Here is a 19,361-nt window from a genome sequence, read left to right on the forward strand (position 1 = left end):
TGTGTGCAGCTCTTTATTTGTCTGCTATCACTCTAGAGCCTGGCACTGCAGCTGGAACAAGCCTGCCTGCCCTTCAAAGGTGCAAGGATAGAGCCCAGGCAGAGTTTTTACCTCACTTTTTCCCCTCCAGCAAAGCAGATTCCTGCTGCTTAGTTTCCAGTCAGTTTTTCAACATCTCCCTCTTCTTTTGCAGAAAAGGCAAAGCTGGGAGCAAGAGAACCCTACACCTGCCTACAAGGGAAGTATCAAACAATAAGAAACACTTTATTTTAACTTTACAACATATAAATAGACAAATCTGTGCTTTCCAATGTAGCTTTTCTTCCCGTCGGCTCCCCCAGGGTCCTGGTCGCAGTGCCCCAGCCCCTCTGACCCCCGAGGAGCGGGGCTGGGCTGCAGAGGCCAGACCGATCCCGTATGTACAAATCCGGGAGGCATCGCCCTCCCCCGCCGTCATCTGCTGAGGTCCCGGCTGGCGCCTCGGCCGCACAGCATCCTCTCCTCCGCCGAGAGGCCAGCGAAGAAGGGATGCAGGAGGGCTTCCGAGAACGTGATCCTGCGGGAAGGGTCGAATTCTAACATCCTCCTCATCAAGTCGAAGAGCTGTGCGTGCTCCAGCGAGTCGTGCAACATGTACGTCTGAAAGAGAAGGGGGGGGGGTGTGTGTGTGTGTGGAGAGAGGGGTGTAGCACTCTGGTGGTGCCTGTCTGCCTCCAATTCCCATCCTACTTCAGCCAGGCCCAGAACCTTCTGCTACTGCAGGCGAGAGTGAGTTAGAGCTCTCTAAAAGCCAGTTGCTACAGGCAGTTCCCCCCCGCTAAGCCCCGCACCGCTGACCTGGGCAAGGGGGGACAGGGCAGGGGTTCAGCCTCGCAGAGCGGCACCTACCCGCAGCGGCTTGCAGTTCTCTTGGACATATCTCCCGTCAGACGTGTTCTCATCCCAGACCAGGTTCCCATTGTGGAAATATTTCTGCTTCCTGCAAAGGGAAGGTGGTGTTCAGTAAGGCCAGCCATGGGCCGTACCTCCAGCACCTCTCCCCCGGTTCTACCCAGCTAGGGGAGACCCCGGGTGAGGACAGAGAACTGGGAATTATAGCCACCAAGAGTTGATGGGGCTGTCTGAGCTTAGGAAGAGGTGCTCACCGAGTTTTGTGGATCATGTGAGATGGAATGGGCCCCAGGATTTTTTCCATCATGACAAGATGCTCACGATTCTCGTGGGTCTGCAAAGGGAACGAGCAACAGCGCATTAATTCAGAGCTTGGATGACAGAAGCACGCCATACGAGTACAGGGGAAGAAGAGACAAGCCTCTATGGAATGAGGCAGGTCCTATCTGCCTCTGCTTCCTCTCCCTTTTCCTGTTCTTCCCAGGCACAGTAAAGAAACCGGCAGTGATCTGAACCTTAGCCTTCCGGCAGGGCACAAGTCCTCAAACCATGAGTTTTCCTGGGCTCGTTTGCAAACTCAGCTCCTGATTTTCAGTGCCTGATCTGCATTTCCCTTCTCCCCACCTAAGTTTGAGCCCTTTGAGACATTAAGGATTCTTAGGGTACAGTGCCTCTCACCAGAATCATACCTGGAAGAGCGTGAAGCCGCGGTAATACTCAAACAGAATGCAGCCAGTACTCCAGACGTCGCACGGCTGCGCCCAGCCCAGCTCTGCAAAGAGAAGCAATTTAACCTCGCGCTCTCGGCCAGTCCCACCAGATTTCTGCTACTGGTTCCTTGTTGAAGCCGCAGGGGTTCCACGAAGACAGACCTAAAAGTTATCTGTGCGCTTTGCGGTGCCGCACACCGGCACGAGGACCGTCAAGTCTCCCCCAGATGTTTCTGTTTCAGCTTAGGCTGACTCCGCCTTCCCCCGGCGCCTACGCGTTTTCCCCCGAGAACTGGAGTGCTCTCAGGCCGGTTTTCCTCTAGGCACCATCATCCTGCAGCATCCCGGGGACGACTGTCCCCCTCGGCGCCTCCCGCAACCCCGGCGGTACTCACCCAGGATCACTTCTGGTGGACGGTAGTGCCGGGTGGCCACGATGGTGGTGTGGTGCTCGTGATCGAAGGTGGCGCTTCCGAAGTCTGCCACGCGGATGCTCGTGTTCCGAATGGATTTCTCCTCGCAGCTCTGCAAGCAAATAAGAAATCCTCAGCGCTTCCAACAGCTGCCTCAGGATTAAGCCGGGCTTTGACAGGAGCCCTCTGACCCCAGAACTGCCACGTCCGCCCCACTGATCAGAAGAATTATCACCCGGAAGCTCTGAGCTCTTTACACCTCAGATCAGTGTTACGGAAAAGCCACTGAACAGTCCAGTTCACAGGCTGGGGCCACTGAAGCAGTCTTAAAGCTTTTAGAAGACATGGAAGAAAGAAGAAAGCCAGACTTCCAGTTTGTTCCCACCAAACAGACTTTTAAGGCCCTGTGGGGCACGTGGAAAACAGGGACGATCCCATTTCTGTAGGGAGGGAAAGGCAGGCTCTTCCCGATCTATTCGCTTCTCTTTTGGACATAAACCCACCTTTTTCTCGTTGTAGAGAGTGTCAAAATCCGAGTTGACAAACAAGATGTTTTCCGGCTTGAGGTCAGTGTGAGTCAGCTGGTTGTCATGTAAAACTACAGAACGCGGCAAAGAGAAAGGAAAAAAAAAAATATATGTATTTTGTAGGAAGCACCTCCTGAAGCACCCCTCCAACTCTGCCCCTCGGAGCGCCAAGCCAGCCCCTCCCTCAGCTCCCTCCCACCCCACTCTGGTGAGGCATCGTCGCCCAGCAAGGCCGGCCCGGGGTGACTTACATCTCAAGGCGTGGCAGAGCTGGTAGGCCATGTGGCGGATCTGAGGGAGAGGGTAGGGCTGGAAGTTATTCTCCTTCAGGAACTCAAAAGTGTTCTTGCCCAGAAGCTCAAAGGCAATGCACATGTGGCCATGGAAGTTGAACCAGTCTGACATCAGGACACACAAGCTGCGCCGAGAGACACGGGGATTAACCGTCGCGCAGGGACTCAACGCAACAGTCGTTCTCCCTGTTTGTGGCTCCTTCAGAAGGGGTTGCTCAGCAAAAGCGCTGAGCCAGCTGGCTCAGAGGCACAGTAATCCCGCTGTGTACCCCACCTCCCCACTCGGCTCAGCCACCCCGAGATCTCCAGTTCACGTGGGACGAGGCAGCAAGTGGTCGCTAGAAAAGTTTCGGTTAATCTTTCCTCACCGTGACCTGGCACGTCAGTTAAGAGTTTTAAGTAAACGAGTGTTCAGCAGAGCTAGAGCCAGACTCTCTTCTTCCACAACGCAGAGGAATGACACAGGTTTCCCCCCTCCCTACACACAGGAGGCAAGTAGCAGGTATTTGAGTCCTCAGCCCCGTGTTTCTTTGGGTATCGCCCAAGCAGACTGCTTGCCTGCAAGGATGTGGTCCTGACTACCCCGGAGTCTGGCAGGAACTTACAATTTGTTCTCCTTGTCCTTCTCTTTGATTTTTTTCAGGACGTTAATTTCCAGCCTGGCTGCTTCTCGGTACTTTCCAACGTTTTTTATGATTTTCAGTGCCACCTGAGACTTGCCTCTGTAAGGGAAGAGACAAAAAGGAAGGAGTCAGAAAAAGCCTACACACACACACACACACACACACACACACACGTCCTCAGTCCACAGAGAGAGGGCACGCCCCTCTTACTCCAGTCACATTTTATTGTGGTGAAAGGCTCAGTCATTTCTGGGTCCCAACAAAGCTCCTAAGGCCTGCCAAAGATTTACGCTGCTTGAGCAGTCGTTAATTTGAAATTTGAAGCAGAAGGCTACTGCTGGGTACCCCGTTTCCTGACGCAGCAGTCCGTAAGGTCACTGCGCCTCCAGCAGCCACCTCCAGCCGTGCCAGAGATTTCTGAGGAGGCAGGAGATCCCAGCAGCTCCCATACTAGGCTGACCCCCCGGCTCCGAGCCAGACAAAAGGTCAGGAAGAGACAGGGGTCAAGTGTAATCACAGGAGAGGTTAAAAGAAAAAAAAAAGCAAAGCACCCTGCGGATTAAGAGGTCGCTTTCCCCAGCCGCCTGGCCCGTCCCTCACTGCAGCAGAGCAGCCTGTGCCGAAGCCCTCGGCCACCGAACAATCTCCCCGGCTTCCCTCAACGCGTGAGCCTGCAAACTCGGGGGGCTGAGGGACCCACCAGGCCCCTTCCCACTCGCTAGAGGAGAAAACTTCTACCACAGCGCCAAGTGGAAGGGGACGACGGTGGGGGCCTGGGGCTGAACTGGCAGCGGTAACCCTGCCGCACGCGGCTGCGAGCGCCCGGGCTTGAGGCGCGAGGGGCAGGCGAGTTACCTGGAAGGGGAAAAAAGGTGCCCACCTGGCATGGTCCACGCACTCCACCACTTTGCCAAAAGTGCCTTCGCCAAGGCTGCCGACAATTTCATCTAGGAGAGAAAACAGGAGTGGACGTGAGCTCCAGAGGCTTGGCGAGAGCTGAGGTCCTGCAATTTCACAGCAATAAAATGCCAAAGCAAAAAAAAATGTCTCTCGCTGCTACGCTCTTTAAAACTCAAGTGTCTATTGTCTGCCTCAGGCAATTTACTGGTCAGTCCATTTATAAGCAATAAAACACTAGAGACCCCTCCAGTACAATACGAGAGATCTCGTCTAACATGGGGATAGAAAGTAGAGAGGTAAAGTTTTACGAAAGGTGGCTGTACATCGCTCTTGAAGCCAATCGCCGATCCTGCACACCAGGTGGCCTTCCTTGTCATCTTCCACGCTCCTGCTGCGCTTACTGCTCTGTTGGCTTCTCTGTACACACCGCCCCCCGAAACGGCATACGACCCAGCGCGCACAGCGGGCGGTTCCGAGCGGCAGGATTGGGTTGTCATTCAAAGGTGGAGACGACGGTGCGTCGGTGGTTGGATTTTCCAGATCCCAGCATTTCATAAGGCACACAGCATATATAACGATAGGGATATTGCAAGGGACACGTCAAGACACAAACTAACTTCAAAACAGAAAAGTCATCAACAGCTACAGGTATGTAAAGAAAACGCTCTCATTAGCTACGGCCCCTGGTGCCGCCGCCTCTTAGGCAGGAAAGTGCCCCCCTCTTCTCTGAAGGGAAGCAGCAGCTGGGAAGCTCCAGTGTTAAGGTGGCTTGGCTCGGCACCACCACTCCCCACAGAGGAGCAGCTTCCTCCACAGCACCGGAGGATGCTGCCAGAGGCACGAGAAGGAGGAGGGCTTTGCCACAAGAACGCCATTTTTCTCCGCTGGCAAACGTGACGAAGGGTTCTACAAGCTGTCAGTTCGGACGAGCTGTCCAGTAGAAGCCAGAGTAGCAGTTGTCCCTCGGTTAAGGGACCTCCAGCTGCCCAGAGCCGTGTCCTGCCCCGCCTACGAACCAGCCCTTCCCTTCTTGACAGAACCTGCCACCGCGCTGATCCTCAACCCGTACGCCCGCCCGGCTGCAAACGGAGCTGGGGTTGCACGTCGGCCTTAGGATGCCATTTTAAGCCTGGGAGAACTGAGAACTTGAGGAACGGGACGGTGAAATTAATCCCCAGGGAGCATTTCACTCCACTTCAGGCATCCACTCAAGGGATGGGGTCAAGTTCACCCCTGCTACTGCTAGCTTCTACTGGAAAACCAGCCGAACATTCCTGAAAGGACCCAGGGTCCACGAAGCAAGCTGCCCTAATTCCTGACCTTTTTCTATTCGGCCTTAAAAATAGTTAGAATCTCCACAGCCAAAGAAATTAATACAAAGCCCTACATTTCCAGGCCTGAGCTTCCGTCAGGCTTCTCTTCTGTGCCCCTGGCCCCCCCCGCCCCCAGCTACTCCAAAATAACGAGCTACAATCAAACCCCAAAAGGTCAGCTGAAACGGAGGAGAAAGTAGAGAGGACAGTTGAGAGAGCTGCGAGACTTCAAAGGATTTAGATCGCGGCCAGCCCAAACCTGCACACCGTTATCATCGCACGCACACGCGCAAACCGCACTGGAGCGTTTTCATCATAACCCTGGCTCTTTCGAAAAACTTAATTAAAATAAGTCAGCTGGGAAGGAATAAAAGGAGGAAAGCAACAGACCGTCAGAGGTTCCCAGCCATGCAGCTATCCACTACAACTGCAGGGATCAGGACTCGGTTGTTTAGTTGTAATAACATTTAAAAGCAACGAATGTGTGCGAGAAGGAAATGTTCCTTACAGGAGAGCAGCAGTGAAGCTGAGACGTTTGGTCTGATACCTCACAACGCTTCCAGGGTATTCCCCGTCCTCCCCACCCAGCGCCAGATATTCCCTGTTGATCCCCGAGAGGAGCACTACGTTTCAGGGGGGGGGAAACGGGCAAGTTTTCAGAGAAGCTGAAGCCCGAAGACACCAGCGTGGCAACAGGCAAAGAGGACACGTGCACGCCCTCGGGAAGCGGGAGCCTTTCTCGAGGCACAGTGGGACGGGGGTTAATAACCACGGGGCGAACAGCTCGGGAGAGCCAGGCTGCTGGCTCCCCTCCCGGCCACGAAGCGAAGAGCCCGTGCCTCGGCGGGAGCGCCCCGTAGCACCGCGGCGTGCCCGAGCCCCCCCGCCCCCCCGCCCCGGGGAAGCGGCGAAGCCCTGGCCGCGCGGAAACCCCAACAGTGACCGCTCCCCGGCGGCCGGGCTGGCCCCCAGCCAGGGCTGGCCCCCGTCAGCCCGTCACGTGCGCGCCATTTGAAGCCTTCCCTGATCCCCTCCCCGGCCGTAAAGAACACGGCTTAGCTTCCTCACGTATCAAGGCTACGGGGCGGCGGGGGCTGGACTAGTAAAAACTGACAGCTACGAACGCTTCCCGCTTAACAAGACACAGATCTCGGACTTACACATTGTAATGAAAACAAAACACCAAAAAAAAAAAAAAAAAAAAATGGGAGTAGAGGTACTCACCCAGAGTGTTCAGAGCTGAAAGGAGGTAAGAACAGTTAAAACCCTGAGCAATCCTGAACTCGTTCTGGATGCTACTCACCGAGGAGGCACTGCTACAAGACCTGGTCCTGCGTTTCCGGCAGCGGTGCTGATGCTTCTTTGGCCGGTGCTGCTCTCTGCCTCTGGATCGCCGCCAGTTTCGCGAGCGGGTCGAGTAATAGTCCTCTCCGAAAGACGGGCTCCGGTCTTCAAATCTGTAGGCGTCGCTGTCCCGCCTGTATCTCCTGTGATAAGGCATCCTGTCGTGGCTGTGGCACAAAAAAAGAATGCATTTATAAACCGGGCAGAGGATTGCTGAAACGAGGTGGCAGGGAAACAGCAGCAAGCTCCGCTGTGGCTCAGGCGCTGGCCGCTTCTCCGAGAAAGTTTGCAAAAAAAAACAAATGGTGTGGCACTCCCACGTTTCAAGAGCCTGGGTTGGGGGGGGGAGAAACCACCCACTTCGAGCTCAATCTGAGCTGCCTACCTCATCCGAGCCACCTCCGCCACCGCACGCAAGTGTTTTTCTAACGCCGTTTCTTTCCCCCCCCCCCCCGGGAAGGTCTCTCATTAGTTCTTAAACAAACGAGAGCTGAAGCCAGCAGCGGTGCTCCAGTCGTCACCCCAAGGGGGACACCCAGACACCGAGCCTTCGGCGTACACAGGCACGCATCGTTAGCAACAGCCAGAAGGAAAATCTGGGCTCCAGGGGTTTTGTTTTGGTTTTTTTTTTTTTTTAGGTAGAAGATGTCACAACTCAGAAACAAGAAGAGCGTGTTGGCTCTCCAATGATAAACAGCAGAACTCTGGGCACACGCCGGGCCAGGTCAACCAAGACCTCGGTGCAGCTTCGTCAGCCCAGGAACAGGAACTTTTGTTGTTTGCACCTCTCTGCTTCGGCAGCAATTAGCTCTCTCGCTGACACCTTAAAGGGAGGCAGGTACGCCTGTGGTGGTTCATCCCGTCTTGGATTAAGAATAAAATTTCAAGCCGCCGGCGGCTGTAGGTCACCCCTGAACTACCCGAAACGCCAGAAAAACCCACAGCTCCATTCCAACACCGGTACCCGACTCCAGGCACACCTTTGTGAAACTTCAGTGGGTGCTTTTAAGATCTAGAGGAACCAGAGAGAACAACCCGAAGGACTCGCGGGAGGACAGCAGCAAACCGGTGAGGGGCTCACAGTCTAAAGAGGATTTTCAGCTAGCAGAAGGCTGTTTTCATCCAAATCTGCCCCATGTAACCCACCCGATGAAAAAAGGGAAAAGCCTGCTGGAGGCATCAGCTGCGTTTGCGCGATCTGCTTCCTTCAAGTAAACGAAAACCAGGCTCAGAAGAGAAATAAGGTTGTAGGAGATGTCAGGAATGTAAAGATGAACTCAGCTCCCTCCTGGCTGATTCCGGGCGCACCCCCAAAGCCCTCGGCGTGGCTCCTGTTCCCGCCCTGGGGCCTCGTCCACCCCGTTCCCAACTGTCCCGGTGGAAACGTCAGACAAAGAGAGGATCAAAGGTAAAACCCCCGGGAGTCAGCGACACTCCCGCCCTCGACACTCCTGCCCTTGCTGGCAGCGTAGGTGAGGGGGAGAGGGGTGTTGCTTTAGACCCGATTTGTGATGGTTTCAGAAGGAAATGGGCTGTCGGGAAAGACTTTAAGGGCCCCTGCAGCATTACGAGGTGGGAAACGTGAGTCCAAGGCGAGCTGTTCTCCTTCATTATATATTAAAGGTGTCGCTTGGGGAAGAACTTTTGGCTAGGCGCAGGGATGCGTAAGGGAAAAGACACACAGCCAAGGCCTTTAGCGCCGTCGCTGGGGTTTAGGGGTTTGAAGGCAGTGAGGAAACGCGCCGGGGGGTGGAGGAGGAGGGTCCCTCACCTTCTCGATCTCCTGGCGGGATCCCTGCGGGGTGGGTACCGCAGCCTCCCCTCGCAGTCCCTGCTGCGGGACCTCCTCCTCTTCCAGCGCTGGCCCAGGCAGCTCTCGGGCTCCGGGGACCGGTACCTCTTGCAGTGATGCATCTGCGGGAGACAACGGGTTCCCCACCCTTAAAACCCACTCCCCGCCGTGGGGGGGGGGGGGCGTGGAGAGCCGTGCCCGTGTGTCCGCCGCGTGTCCGTCCCCCCCCGCGCCTCCCTGACGCGGAGCGGGGACCGCGTCCACCCCGAAGGGCGCAGCGAGGCGCGGCCACGGCGACCTCAAGGGTTATTTCTCCGTGTACAAAGCGGTTTCGCCCTCCGCGGCCGCGCAACCCGCCCTAACCGCTTCTCAGCGGAACGGGAGCGGGGGGGAGCCCGGCGCCCGGCCGCTCCCGCGTACGATCCCGGGCCCCACCCCGCCCCGGGTGCCCCCGGGCCCGGCCCCGCTGGCTCACCGCCCCTCCGCTCCCCTCCGCGCCGCGCTCGGCGGCTGCGGCCCGGCCCCTCCGGCCCCGCGGCGCCGCCGCTCCCGCTCCTCCTCCTCCTCCTCCTCCTCCTCCTTCCGCTTCCGGCTTCCGCCGCGGCCAGAGCGGCTCCGCCCCCGGCCGCTCCCGCCGCCGCTCGGTGCTCCCGGAGGTCGCGGTTAACCCCTGCCGCGCCGGGCCGGGCCGCGCCGCTCTGACGTTATTGGGTGTGGGGGGGGGTGGGGGGTTCGGCACAGCCCACCGCACCCCTGCACGGCCTTCCTCACCGCGGTCTGCCTCACCACAGCCTTCCTCACCATGACCTTCCTCACCATGGGCATCCTCAACATGGTCATCTTCAACACAGCCTTCTTCCCCCTGGTCTTCCTCGCCATGACCTTCCTCACTCTGGCCTTCCTCACCGTGACCTTCCTTACCGTGGCCATCCTCACCGTGAACTTCTTCACCACAACCTTCCTCTCCATGGCCTTCCTCACCGCAGCCTTCCTCGCTGTGGCCATCCTCACCACAGCCATCCTCCACATGGCCTTCCTCACCATGGCCATCCTCACCCTCACCGTGGCCATCCTTAGTCTCACCATGACCTTCCTCACCATGGCCATCCTCAACATGGCCTTCTTTCCCATGGTCTGCCTTGCCATAACCTTCCCCACTTTGGCCTTCCTCACCATGACCTTCCTCACCATGACCTTCCTCACCGTGGCCATCCTCACCGTGAACTTCTTGACCACAACCTTCCTCTCCATGACCTTCCTCGCCACAACCTTCCTCACCGTGGCCATCCTCACCGTGAACTTCTTGACCACAACCTTCCTCTCCATGACCTTCCTCGCCACAACCTTCCTCGCTGTGGCTGTCCTCACCACAGTGATCCTTACCACAGCCTTCCTCACCATGGCCATCCTTAGTCTCACCATGACCTTCCTCACCATGGCCATCCTCACCGTGTCCTTCACCATTGGGCCTTCCTCACCACTGGACCTTCTTCACTACAACTCTCCTCACACTGACAGTCCTCGCCGTGGCCTTCCTCACCATGACAATCCTCACCAGGATGCCCCTGGCTACGATCTGTGCCTCTGTGGCCCATCCACCTTCTCCCCCCCGCGGGCTCTCCAGACACTCTCCTTCCACCAGTCAGGGCTGAGAGCCACCGGTGTCCCCACGGGGACCTGCCCTTGGGGCTGGACACGGGTCACGGCCCCGAGGGGCGAGGAGCTGGTGGAAGAGGTTCAGCGTCCAATTAATCTGTGTGGAAAGAGGGCCTCAGTCCTGTTGATTTACTAATTAGCACCACACAGGCGTTACGTGAGTGGGGCTTTGCTCCCTCCTGCCCTACGAGTAGGTGACCATCCCCTCCCACCCAGGCCACCGCTCTGGAGGACAGTTCTTGCTCCTAAAAACCATGGACACCACTGGCCTGGGGCACAGCCGAGCAAAAAGCACCGGGATAGGGAAGAGCTTCAATTAACTCTGCACATGCAATCCTGCTCAACCGCTGTATTTATTTTATTGAGCACTCGTTTGAGCCAGCAGTTAATTAAAAATGCCGATGAACACCTTTTGGTGCAGGGAGGGTTGGGGCACTGTTGGTGAGACCTTGTGGTTCTTCTCGCCGAGGAGCAGAGCAGGGTGTGTCCCAGCCTGCGGTGATGGGGAAGGGTCTGGCGATGGTCTTCACTGCTGTGGGACTGGGTGGAGAGGGTGGGCTGGGGATGGTGGGTTAGAAGGGGCAGTCGACACCACCACCGTGGTGACTGGTCTCCCAGTCGGGTGACCTTCCCACCCATCTCCTACCACAGCCAAGGTTTCAGGCGCTCAGGGCTCGCTCCAGGTGTGGGCACCGAGCGGGTGTTTGGTGGGCGCAGCGGAGAAAGGCTCCTCTTCCCTCCCCACGCCTGAAGCCATCTCAGACGGGCTCGTTCCCCTCCGAAGCTGCTCAGAAGAGGGCTGTGCCGACCACCACCGATCTCCAGCCCTTGGAGACAGAGCCCAGGCTTCGCCCATGACGCTGTGCGGGCTGAGACCTCACCTCTCCAAGGCTCAGAGTTCTCCCTTCTCTCACTCCCGTGGACAGCCGAGTCCCGGGCAAGCCCTGCCTAGGGGTTTCGGGCAAGATCAGCATCCGAGGGCGTCAGGCTGGATCTGGTGCCACCGTGCCACCTCCAGCTGTCCCCGGCTGCACATCTCCCTCCAGTGCAGCAGCCCAGCCCCGGGGGCGCAGGGACCCACCCGCACGCGGCCCAGCGGGGAGCTGCGGGTGCAGAGGCGAGCCTGTGGCGGGGAGAGGGGCAGAGGCGGGGTGGGACACGGTTGATGGCCTTCAAGCAGAGCTAGAAACACCCCTTACCCCAAGAAGACCAACCCCACCCCACCAACCTCCGGTGGGCAGCAAGAAATAGCTCCTTCGAGCTTGCCCCCGCGGTTGACACCCCCGGTTTCAGGAGCAGCTCCTGAGCGTGGGTGATCCAGGCCACCTTCTTGGCCGTGGTCACCTCCGCCCTGCTCACCTGCATGACGGTGAACTCCAAGGACAGCTCTAGCTGCTGGATGTCCCCAGCGGGGAGGCTGAAGAGGAAGGGCATGTTCCAGACGGGGTTGTAGCTGGTGACGGACTTGGTCTCCTTGGTGTCGATGACGTGGCCGTCGTGGTGAAGGCGGATGATGACGTAGTGGCCTGGAAGCGGAGACGGAGGCTCGGTGAGAGGGACCTGCTCTCCCCACGCACCAAGGAGGGAGGCTGGAGCTTCACAAGCCAGATTCCTGCGCCGCATGGGCAGCCAAGCCGGGGGCTACAAGGCCTCCGTGGGGCTCTGCGGAGCTGTGGGGCCAGGACAGAGTGATGCTCTCCGTCTTGGTTGCTCCTACCCCTCCCCGGTCGGGAGCAAGGACCTCCAGAGTCCTGAGCTCACATCCCTGCCCGCATCCCAGGCTTTCATGAGCTGGGGGGGGGGGCAGAGATGACAACAGCCAGCAGGACACAAAGCCATGTGCTATTTTTTTTTTTTTTTTACCATAAATATGTATATTTTAAGCATTTTGGGGCCGTATCTAGATCCTAGTTGCGCTACCTGCACTCGTTTTGCTTAGAAAAGAGAAGTTCAAGGGGAAATTAGACAATCTGCTGAGCAAAAGGAGGGGAACGCATTCCCTGTGCCCACCTGGGCATCTCCTCGCCCCCCGGCCAGGCCTGGTGCCCTACCTGGCGTGCCCGGCACGCGCGAGAGCCGGCCGAGGTGCTCTGCCTTGCAGACCAGCACCTTGATGCGACTGGCCAGAGCTTGGTACTGGAGGAGAAGGAAGAGCTGGCCGAGGGGTTTCGGTGGGGAGGAGAGGACTCCGTGGCTCGTGTCGTGGGCGCTGAGGCACTGCAATGAGATCAGGGAGCGGGAGATGCCGCGAAACCTTCTCCAGCCTCAGCCAGCCCCTCCAACTCAGGGACACGTGTCTCCCACCTACGCTACGGGCGGGGCAAGAATGGGCAAAAACGAGTCCAGAAGGTGAATTTGATGCTTGCCGTCACTGCAAGGGCGGTGCCAGCTCTGCTTTTATCCCTTCCACCCCAGCACCCCCACCTTTAGCGAAGCTTGTGCGGTCGATGGATGTTAACTGTGGGCGGCTCGGGAACCTGCGCTGCGACGGAGGGCACCGCGGGGACGGGGGGGGGCTGCTGCCTCAGCGCCTTCAATCCCTCCCGCTGCCTCCCCCCAGGTGATGCTTGGAGGAGGCTCTGGCTCTCACCGTGGAGTTTTGGGGCTCTGAGACCCAGCAGACCTGAGCCCAAACATGAGGACAACCCCCCCGCCCCGCTCCGTGTTGGAGACCGCGGCTGTCCTGACCTTTCTGAGCTTGGTTTTGGTGCTCGACAGCTCCCAGCTGTAGCTAGAAGCCCCCCGGGGATCCCAGGTGGCCTGAGCGCAGGGGAAGAGGACCTCTCCCACGAAGGAGTCCTTGAGGCTGCGAAACCTGGCGTAGACGGCGAAGCGCAGGGTGAAGCTCCTCACCTCCTCCAGGCTGTACCGGCCGAACCGGCACGGCTCCCGGCGGGCAGGGTGGAGGCTGCTGTGCCCCAGGGCCGTGCGCCGGGACGCCGGGAACCGCGGCAGCACGTACACCTTGACGTAGGAGCCCCGGTTGCCCTGCAGCCCCTCGGGCAGACGGGAGACGCCGAGGACCGTCACGGTGAGCGTGGCCTCGGCCGGCGAGTAGGACAAGTCACAGTGGAGCCGGGGACGCTGCTTGGGGCCCGTGCCGGAGGGCAGCGGGGTGGGGGGTGCCGGGCTGGGGCGCACCACCAGCGGGCTCTCCTCGTTGAAGAAGGGGTTGGCTCTGGGGAGACGGGGTTGGCTCTTTGGGGAGACGGGGAGGCTGGGCAAGGAGGTTCTGCTGGGGAGCAAACCCCCGCGGGGTGCCGGGGGACCCTCCTCCACCCGGGTGCCCGGCGCCTCTCCTGTCACCTCCTCGTAGTGCCGCTGGACGGGCACCGGCACCGTCGCGGCGGGCAGAGAGGGTCCCAGTATCACCATCGCCCGCTCCCGGCCGCGGCGGGGACCCGGGCGCCGCCGGTGCTGCCAGCACACGGCGCAGCCCAGGAGGATGCTGAGGCAGAGCAGGGCCAGCCCCGCGCCGAGGAAGACCTGCAAATGTGCTGGAAGGAAACGGGCGCCGTTACCGGTGGCTCTCCGTGGGCGATGGAGCACCGGGCGAGCAGCAAGACATGGGCGCCCACCTCCCCTGCCCGGACCTGGGACCCACCCCGCTCCGTTTTTGCAAGCTGGGATCGAACTGGAGCATCCCCAGAGGCTGAAAGTGAGAGAGGAGCCGGCGGGGCCAGGCCCGTGCTTGGCATCTGCAGGCACGGGCAGCCTGACATCAGTCCGGCTCTGACGGGGCTAAAACAAACCCGGCCTCGCCCCGGGGGACGATAAGGGCCGTGGAAGAAGTGGCTTTTATCAGCCCCGCTGCCAGGCCAACACAGGTTGGGCACGACTGATGATTAGCTGCTTGCTTGGTGGGGGCACGAAATGGGTGGGGAGGCACCGGTGCTGCCGGAGGGGCCTGGGGGGGGGCACCTGCAGGGTAGGGATTTGGGGGTGTCTGAGCTGGATGCAAGCCGGCAACGGTCGCTGAGTTGTTATATACACAAACCTGGCCCCCAAAGAGGGGGAACCCCCTCCCTGAGCTGTGCCCAGAGGACCGACGTCCTGCAGGCAATGAGCTGGGCTTTTTCCCTCCTGTCAGAGATGCCCGTGGGGTTTTGGGCTCCCTGGGAGCTGAGCAGGGTGGCAGCTCTGCCCATTTAAGGACCAGGGAACCGAACTCCTGCGCCTGAAGTTTCTTAGGAAACTTGGGGTTGCGGAGGTGGGCGACAAGCGCCGACGCGAATGTCGCTGGGCCAGCGCAAAACCTCCCCGTGCCCGGAGCTGGCTTCGCCTCCAGCCCTGCGGCGAGGGATTATGGAGAACAGGGACTGGACAAAGCTCTGCCAGAGCCTGAGCAAGGGATCTTAATGTTTGAAAGAGAGAAGAAAGCGGTGTCTCACATGGTGGGGCTGGGCTGTCCTACCCAGATGCTTTAATCCGCCCTGGGCTCTCTTTAGCCTTTTGTTATTTGTTAGGGAAGCGAGGTTGCGGCCGGGATGAGCGGTGAATAGCAGCGTTTAGGGGAGGGATGGAGGGAAGGGGGGTTGGGATCTGAATTTGCCTGGAGGATTATATTCCAGCCCAAACAACGCCCGTGGCCATGCAGCCCCTGGGAAAGGGAGTTGGGAGGGCTGGAGCGTGGCCACCCCGGGGGCGTACAGCCCCCCCCCACTGGTCTGTAGGGTGGTGGGGAAGGTGTATCGGGTCCCTTTGGGTGCCTGCTGCTGGGTGCTGGAGGGTGCCGCAGGGTAATGGGGCTGGAGGCTGGGAGAGCTGCAGGGATGGCCCCCCACCTCGGCGGTGAGGTTGGGGCGGCCACCACGAACCCCCCCGCCCCCCCCCCCCCCCCCTCCACACACACACTTGAGACCAGGACTCTGAGCACCCCTGGAGCCGGGGAGGAGATCCCCTCCAGCCCAGCACTGGGGTCAGCACCTTCCCGTCTCCGGTTTGAAGGCTGCCGGCGGATAAACCCCACGGCAGCGCACACCGAGGTGTTGGGGGGTCCCCCCCCCAACTTCCATTGCCGGAACCCACCTTACCTGCTTCGGGCATCTGGCTTTTAAGGGCAGTTGAGCCCTTGAGCCGTCTCAGCTGAGCTCAGGCGGGGAAAAGTTGGAGCTGGGAAAAGCTGAACCCGCTGGTGGGCAGGAGGGGAGGAAACGCCGGGGGGGAAAAGCTCGGCCTCCACCTGCCCGCTGCTCGGATAGGCTGGGACCCGAGCCCGGGCGAGGCGAGCCCGCTCTCCTCCGATAACCGGGGCCCTGGGGGTGGCTGTAAAACCCGGGCACGGCTCTTCCCCCGCGGCGTGGGGTGAACCCAGCGGAGGCAGCTGAATTTTGCCGCTTGGGTGCTGCGCGAGCGCGCCAGTCCGGGCCCCGCTGCTCGCTCAGAGCGGAGCCAACTTACTGGTTTCCAGCATCCCGCCCCGGCCCCGGTGAGGTAAACCCAAATGACATCCCAGCACGGGGAGGTCGTGGGTCTTCCCCGCCCCAGAACAAACACGGGCGTCGGAAACGCGGGGCCGAAAAGGGCTGGAAACCAGTTCCTCTTCGACTGGTTCCATGACTGGAAAACCGAGGTCCAAGCGCCGTGTAAACAGCAAAATCGTCGGGAAGCATTGAACGTCCTTTTTGTGCGGAGGAGGCGGCGACACGGGAGGGATTTGGGAGCCCCAGCCTGGCCGTGGCTGGGCACGGGGCAGGTACAGCCACGAGCCCTTCAGCAGTGCCCAGGAAAGGGGAAAAGCCGCCTCACTCGTGGCTTTAGTGTCTGTTCCCCCCCCGCGGCTCTGCGGAGGGGGGTTTCCCAACCAACATCCGACCCCCCCACTTCACCCCACAAGCACCCAGCTCCTTTCCAGCCACCGCTCCGAACCTGCATCCCGCCACACCAGGTTTACAGCCCAGTTCTCTCCGCACAGGTACGAGCCGGGAGCAGAAAGACCTCCGAGCACACAGACCTCAGCCAGGCTGCCCCAGCCTCTGGTAATACTCTCCCAGGGTGAAAAAGGGGCTGGGAAATCTTTACCTCACACTTTAGCCAACCGGCGCGGCCACAAATCAGACTTGCGGGGTCACCATGTGAAGAGGTAGAAGTTTATTGGAATATAAACATTCAGATAACGTGTAAGATAGAAAAAACCCAACAACAACATATACAGACACTTGTTGGAAGGAGACGTTGAGGTATTTATCCACCGTCTAGGCTATCACATTTTTTTTATTTTTTTTTTTTTTTAAATAGGTAAGAAAACTAGTAGCAAGGCTGCTGCAGCTGTTTGGTGAAAACATCTTCTGATCTGGATGCATCTGGAGCACACACACGCAGGCAGCGGCCAAAAGGACTTGGTGTGACACGTTCACATTCACTTTGGGAGTCGAGCAGTTGCGCAGCCTCCCCCTCACCTCTTCCCCCTTTCCCAGCTCACAATTTTTGTGCCTTCCCAGCATAAACTGGGATCTGCTGGAAGAGGATAAGCAGGTTTGGTTTTCTCTTTTTTTTGTGATTTTTTTTTTTTTTTTTTCTCCCCTAGCTGGGCATCAAACCCAGCTGGCAAATCTCCCCCTGAAACAGGAACATCAAGGCTGCACAAAAGCAAGCTGGGGGGCTGGTTTGTGTTTTTTTTTTTTTTTTCTTTTTTTTTGGCTGCTCGCTGCAAAACCTTCGCTGGAGTTGAAAGAGAATTAGCCACACTGCAAAGCGGAGCACTTCACGCGAGGAACAGTCCTACCCGCAGTATCAAAACCCCTGAGTACTATACAATCGAACACGGTCGAGTGAAATGAAGCGGAGCCGGGGAGAGTTGGGGGGGGGGGGGGGATCCGCCACCCCTTGCTCAGCCTTCCCCAGCCCCCCCCGGCTCCTCCGCCCCGTCTCTGCTGCTGGTTTCCCTAACCCCGTCCCCAAAGCCTGGCAGCTCAGTAGGAGACCTGGAGCTCAGCGAAACGCGCATTAAGCCAACTGCCAGTATCAAAGCCAGGCTCGGGGCAAGGGTTACTCTTCACAGTCTGAACGGCTGGTCCTCGTCGTGTACTGAGAAAAGGACCAGTTTATTGTTGCAGCTTATTTTTACTGAGGTATCTGTTACACATCCCAACTTGATTCTTTCCCTGAATTGAATACAAAACAATCTGTTAGTCCCTGTCTAGTTCCAGTCTAGTTGTGTAAAGCTTATAAACATTAATACTCTAGTAGTGTCAAAGCTGTTTAGCAGTTCAGTGATTCGAGTGCCTTTCTGTGCAAGAAAACACAATGTTAGCATGTGATACATAAGCAAAACCACCCATTACTAACCTCTGCTCCCCAGGACCAGAGAAGAAAGCATTAGGAAAAGCAAAAAGTGCCCCAGTCCCACTCAGAGGAAACAGCCCCCAACCCCACCCCCAGATAAAAAACAAAACAAAAAACAATCCCCTCCTCCCCCCCTCAAAAAAAAAAAAAACAATCAAAAGAAAACAAAATAGGGGAAAAAAAAACAAAAAAAAACAAAACAAAAACAATCTGAATGAGCCCCAGAGTCTGGAAAATCCTCTCCGAGCCTGCGAGGCTGAAATGCCACGGGAGGCCCGTGGGATCTGCTGGGCAAACGCCCGGCAGCCTCAGAGCAGCCCCCGCTCCCCCGGGCTGGGCCAGGGGGGTCCCTGCTCGGCTCCAAGCAGCCGCAGCGCCCCCCCCCCGGGGCTGTGTGCATTCTCACCCACTTCTCCTCCTCCTCCTCCTCCCCCCAAACCCTCCCGCGGGGGGGAACTCAAGTCATAGCGTGTAGAGTAACGCAGAGAGCACAGCGCCTCTGGCAAGCAGGAGCGTGGTTCCACGAGCGCTCCGCTCCCCAGGACAGAGCAGTGGCCCAGCCAAGCGGTGCTGGGGGGGGGGATTGAAAAGGAGAACCTGCCATTTGAGAGTTGAAAGGATTATTCATTTTGTTTTCTATCTACCTTTTTTAAACCCGGCCCTCAAGCTGCCGACTGGGATTTTCCTGGGGCAGTATCTGGCTTGGTGTTTTTTTTTTTTAAAGCCGTGCTCTTTTCAGTAGTATAAAATAATTCTAGGCTGAGCTTGGGCTCGGCAGTGCAGGCAGGGCAACAGCCTCTGACAGCAGCAGCACCTCGAGCCTCCCCGTCCTGCACGGAGCCGACGGCTCCCAGCAGCTCCGCTCGCCCGCGGGAGCGGATAAAAGGTGACCACCTCTCCTCATACCGCTGTGGCACAAGGCGACTCGCCCACCGCCCTCCAAGAAACCGATTTGGAGCCGGCCGAACCTCTGGAGTCCTCAACGTGGCTTTCACTTGGATCGTGATCTACGGGACTGGCTCAGGCGGTTGTTACTACAAACAGGTGAAAAATTAAGAGTAACTCCTTAATTTGGTGCCTCTCTCAAAGGCCAGCGTGGCTTAGCCTGGTGGCGTGGACTGAATTAGCTGGGTCTGGGGAAGCCGAGCCCCAGCACAGCCGAGGAGGTGGCTGGGGGGCAGCGTCCCAGGACCAAGCTGTGCTTTCAGGTGCCAGAAGCTTGGCCCATCTGTAGTGTAAGCGGTGCCGGCAGCTCCCACCTGCTCTAAGCGGCTTTGCTGAAGGTAAGCACGGATTCTGGAGCTTGGAAAAATAATAGGGACTTTGGAGACACCCTTGTGTCCCACCTGAAGGACAGATCTTCCGAGCAAGCAGTCGCTCTCGCTGTCTTTTCCTACCTCTACCTGTCCTCCTGTGTCATGCACGTGTCTTGGGACAATGCTGGTCAGCCTGTCTGCTGCTGGCCTAAAGGATGCGGCAGCCACTGCTCCTTTACTCAGCCATTTTTTTTTCTTTGGTGATGCAATTAAAAATAAAATAAAAAAAAACCAAAACAAAACAACACAATGTCAGCAAAACCACATATAAAAAACAAGCGATAAGATATGCCAATACT

At 58.2% G+C, this 19,361-nt stretch overlaps 2 protein-coding genes across 3 annotated transcripts; both read right to left on the reverse strand.

Annotated features, from left to right (window-relative positions):
• Nucleotides 1-53: 53 nt before the first annotated feature.
• CLK3 (CDC like kinase 3) lies at nt 54-9,340 on the reverse strand. Of its 2 annotated transcripts, none has more exons than XM_042803823.1 (13): nt 9,282-9,340; nt 8,786-8,928; nt 6,974-7,181; nt 4,681-4,774; nt 4,338-4,404; nt 3,440-3,556; nt 2,793-2,959; nt 2,518-2,612; nt 1,997-2,126; nt 1,581-1,663; nt 1,146-1,225; nt 889-979; nt 54-556 (listed from the first exon to the last, which is right to left on the reverse strand). In XM_042803823.1, the coding sequence occupies exons 2-13, from the start codon at nt 8,926-8,928 to the stop codon at nt 161-163; spliced, it is 1,671 nt and encodes a 556-aa protein (XP_042659757.1). In that variant the 5' UTR covers nt 9,282-9,340; the 3' UTR covers nt 54-160. The 2 variants fall into 2 exon arrangements, with proteins under 2 accessions (XP_042659757.1, XP_032846119.2); XM_032990228.2 differs by having other exon boundaries at nt 351-639.
• Nucleotides 9,341-10,373: 1,033 nt separating this feature from the next.
• On the reverse strand, nt 10,374-12,097 carry LOC116961062 (synaptotagmin-5-like). Its single transcript, XM_032990503.2, has 2 exons — nt 11,822-12,097; nt 10,374-11,585 (listed from the first exon to the last, which is right to left on the reverse strand). The coding sequence occupies exons 1-2, from the start codon at nt 12,083-12,085 to the stop codon at nt 11,430-11,432; spliced, it is 420 nt and encodes a 139-aa protein (XP_032846394.2). The 5' UTR covers nt 12,086-12,097; the 3' UTR covers nt 10,374-11,429.
• Between the last annotated feature and the right edge of the window lie 7,264 nt (nt 12,098-19,361).

The sequence above is a fragment of the Tyto alba genome, unplaced genomic scaffold, assembly GCF_018691265.1.
Source record: "Tyto alba isolate M040663 unplaced genomic scaffold, T.alba_DEE_v4.0 Super-Scaffold_41, whole genome shotgun sequence".
NCBI classification, from domain to species: Eukaryota; Metazoa; Chordata; class Aves; order Strigiformes; family Tytonidae; genus Tyto; species Tyto alba.

Excerpts from the sequence above, each read along its gene's own strand:
- CLK3 (XM_042803823.1), bottom strand. The coding sequence starts at position 8,928 with ATGCATCACTGCAAGAGGTACCGGTCCCCGGAGCCCGAGAGCTGCCTG. Across the intron at positions 4,775-6,973 it reads CTTGTAGCAGTGCCTCCTCG|AGAAGCCAACAGAGCAGTAA; the intron begins GTGAGTAGCATC and ends CGGTGTGTACAG. Across the intron at positions 1,664-1,996 it reads TCCACCAGAAGTGATCCTGG|AGCTGGGCTGGGCGCAGCCG; the intron begins GTGAGTACCGCC and ends TTCTCTTTGCAG.
- LOC116961062 (XM_032990503.2), bottom strand. The coding sequence starts at position 12,085 with ATGCGGCGCAGGAATCTGGCTTGTGAAGCTCCAGCCTCCCTCCTTGGT. Across the intron at positions 11,586-11,821 it reads TGGAGTTCACCGTCATGCAG|GCTCGCCTCTGCACCCGCAG; the intron begins GTGAGCAGGGCG and ends TCCCCGCCACAG.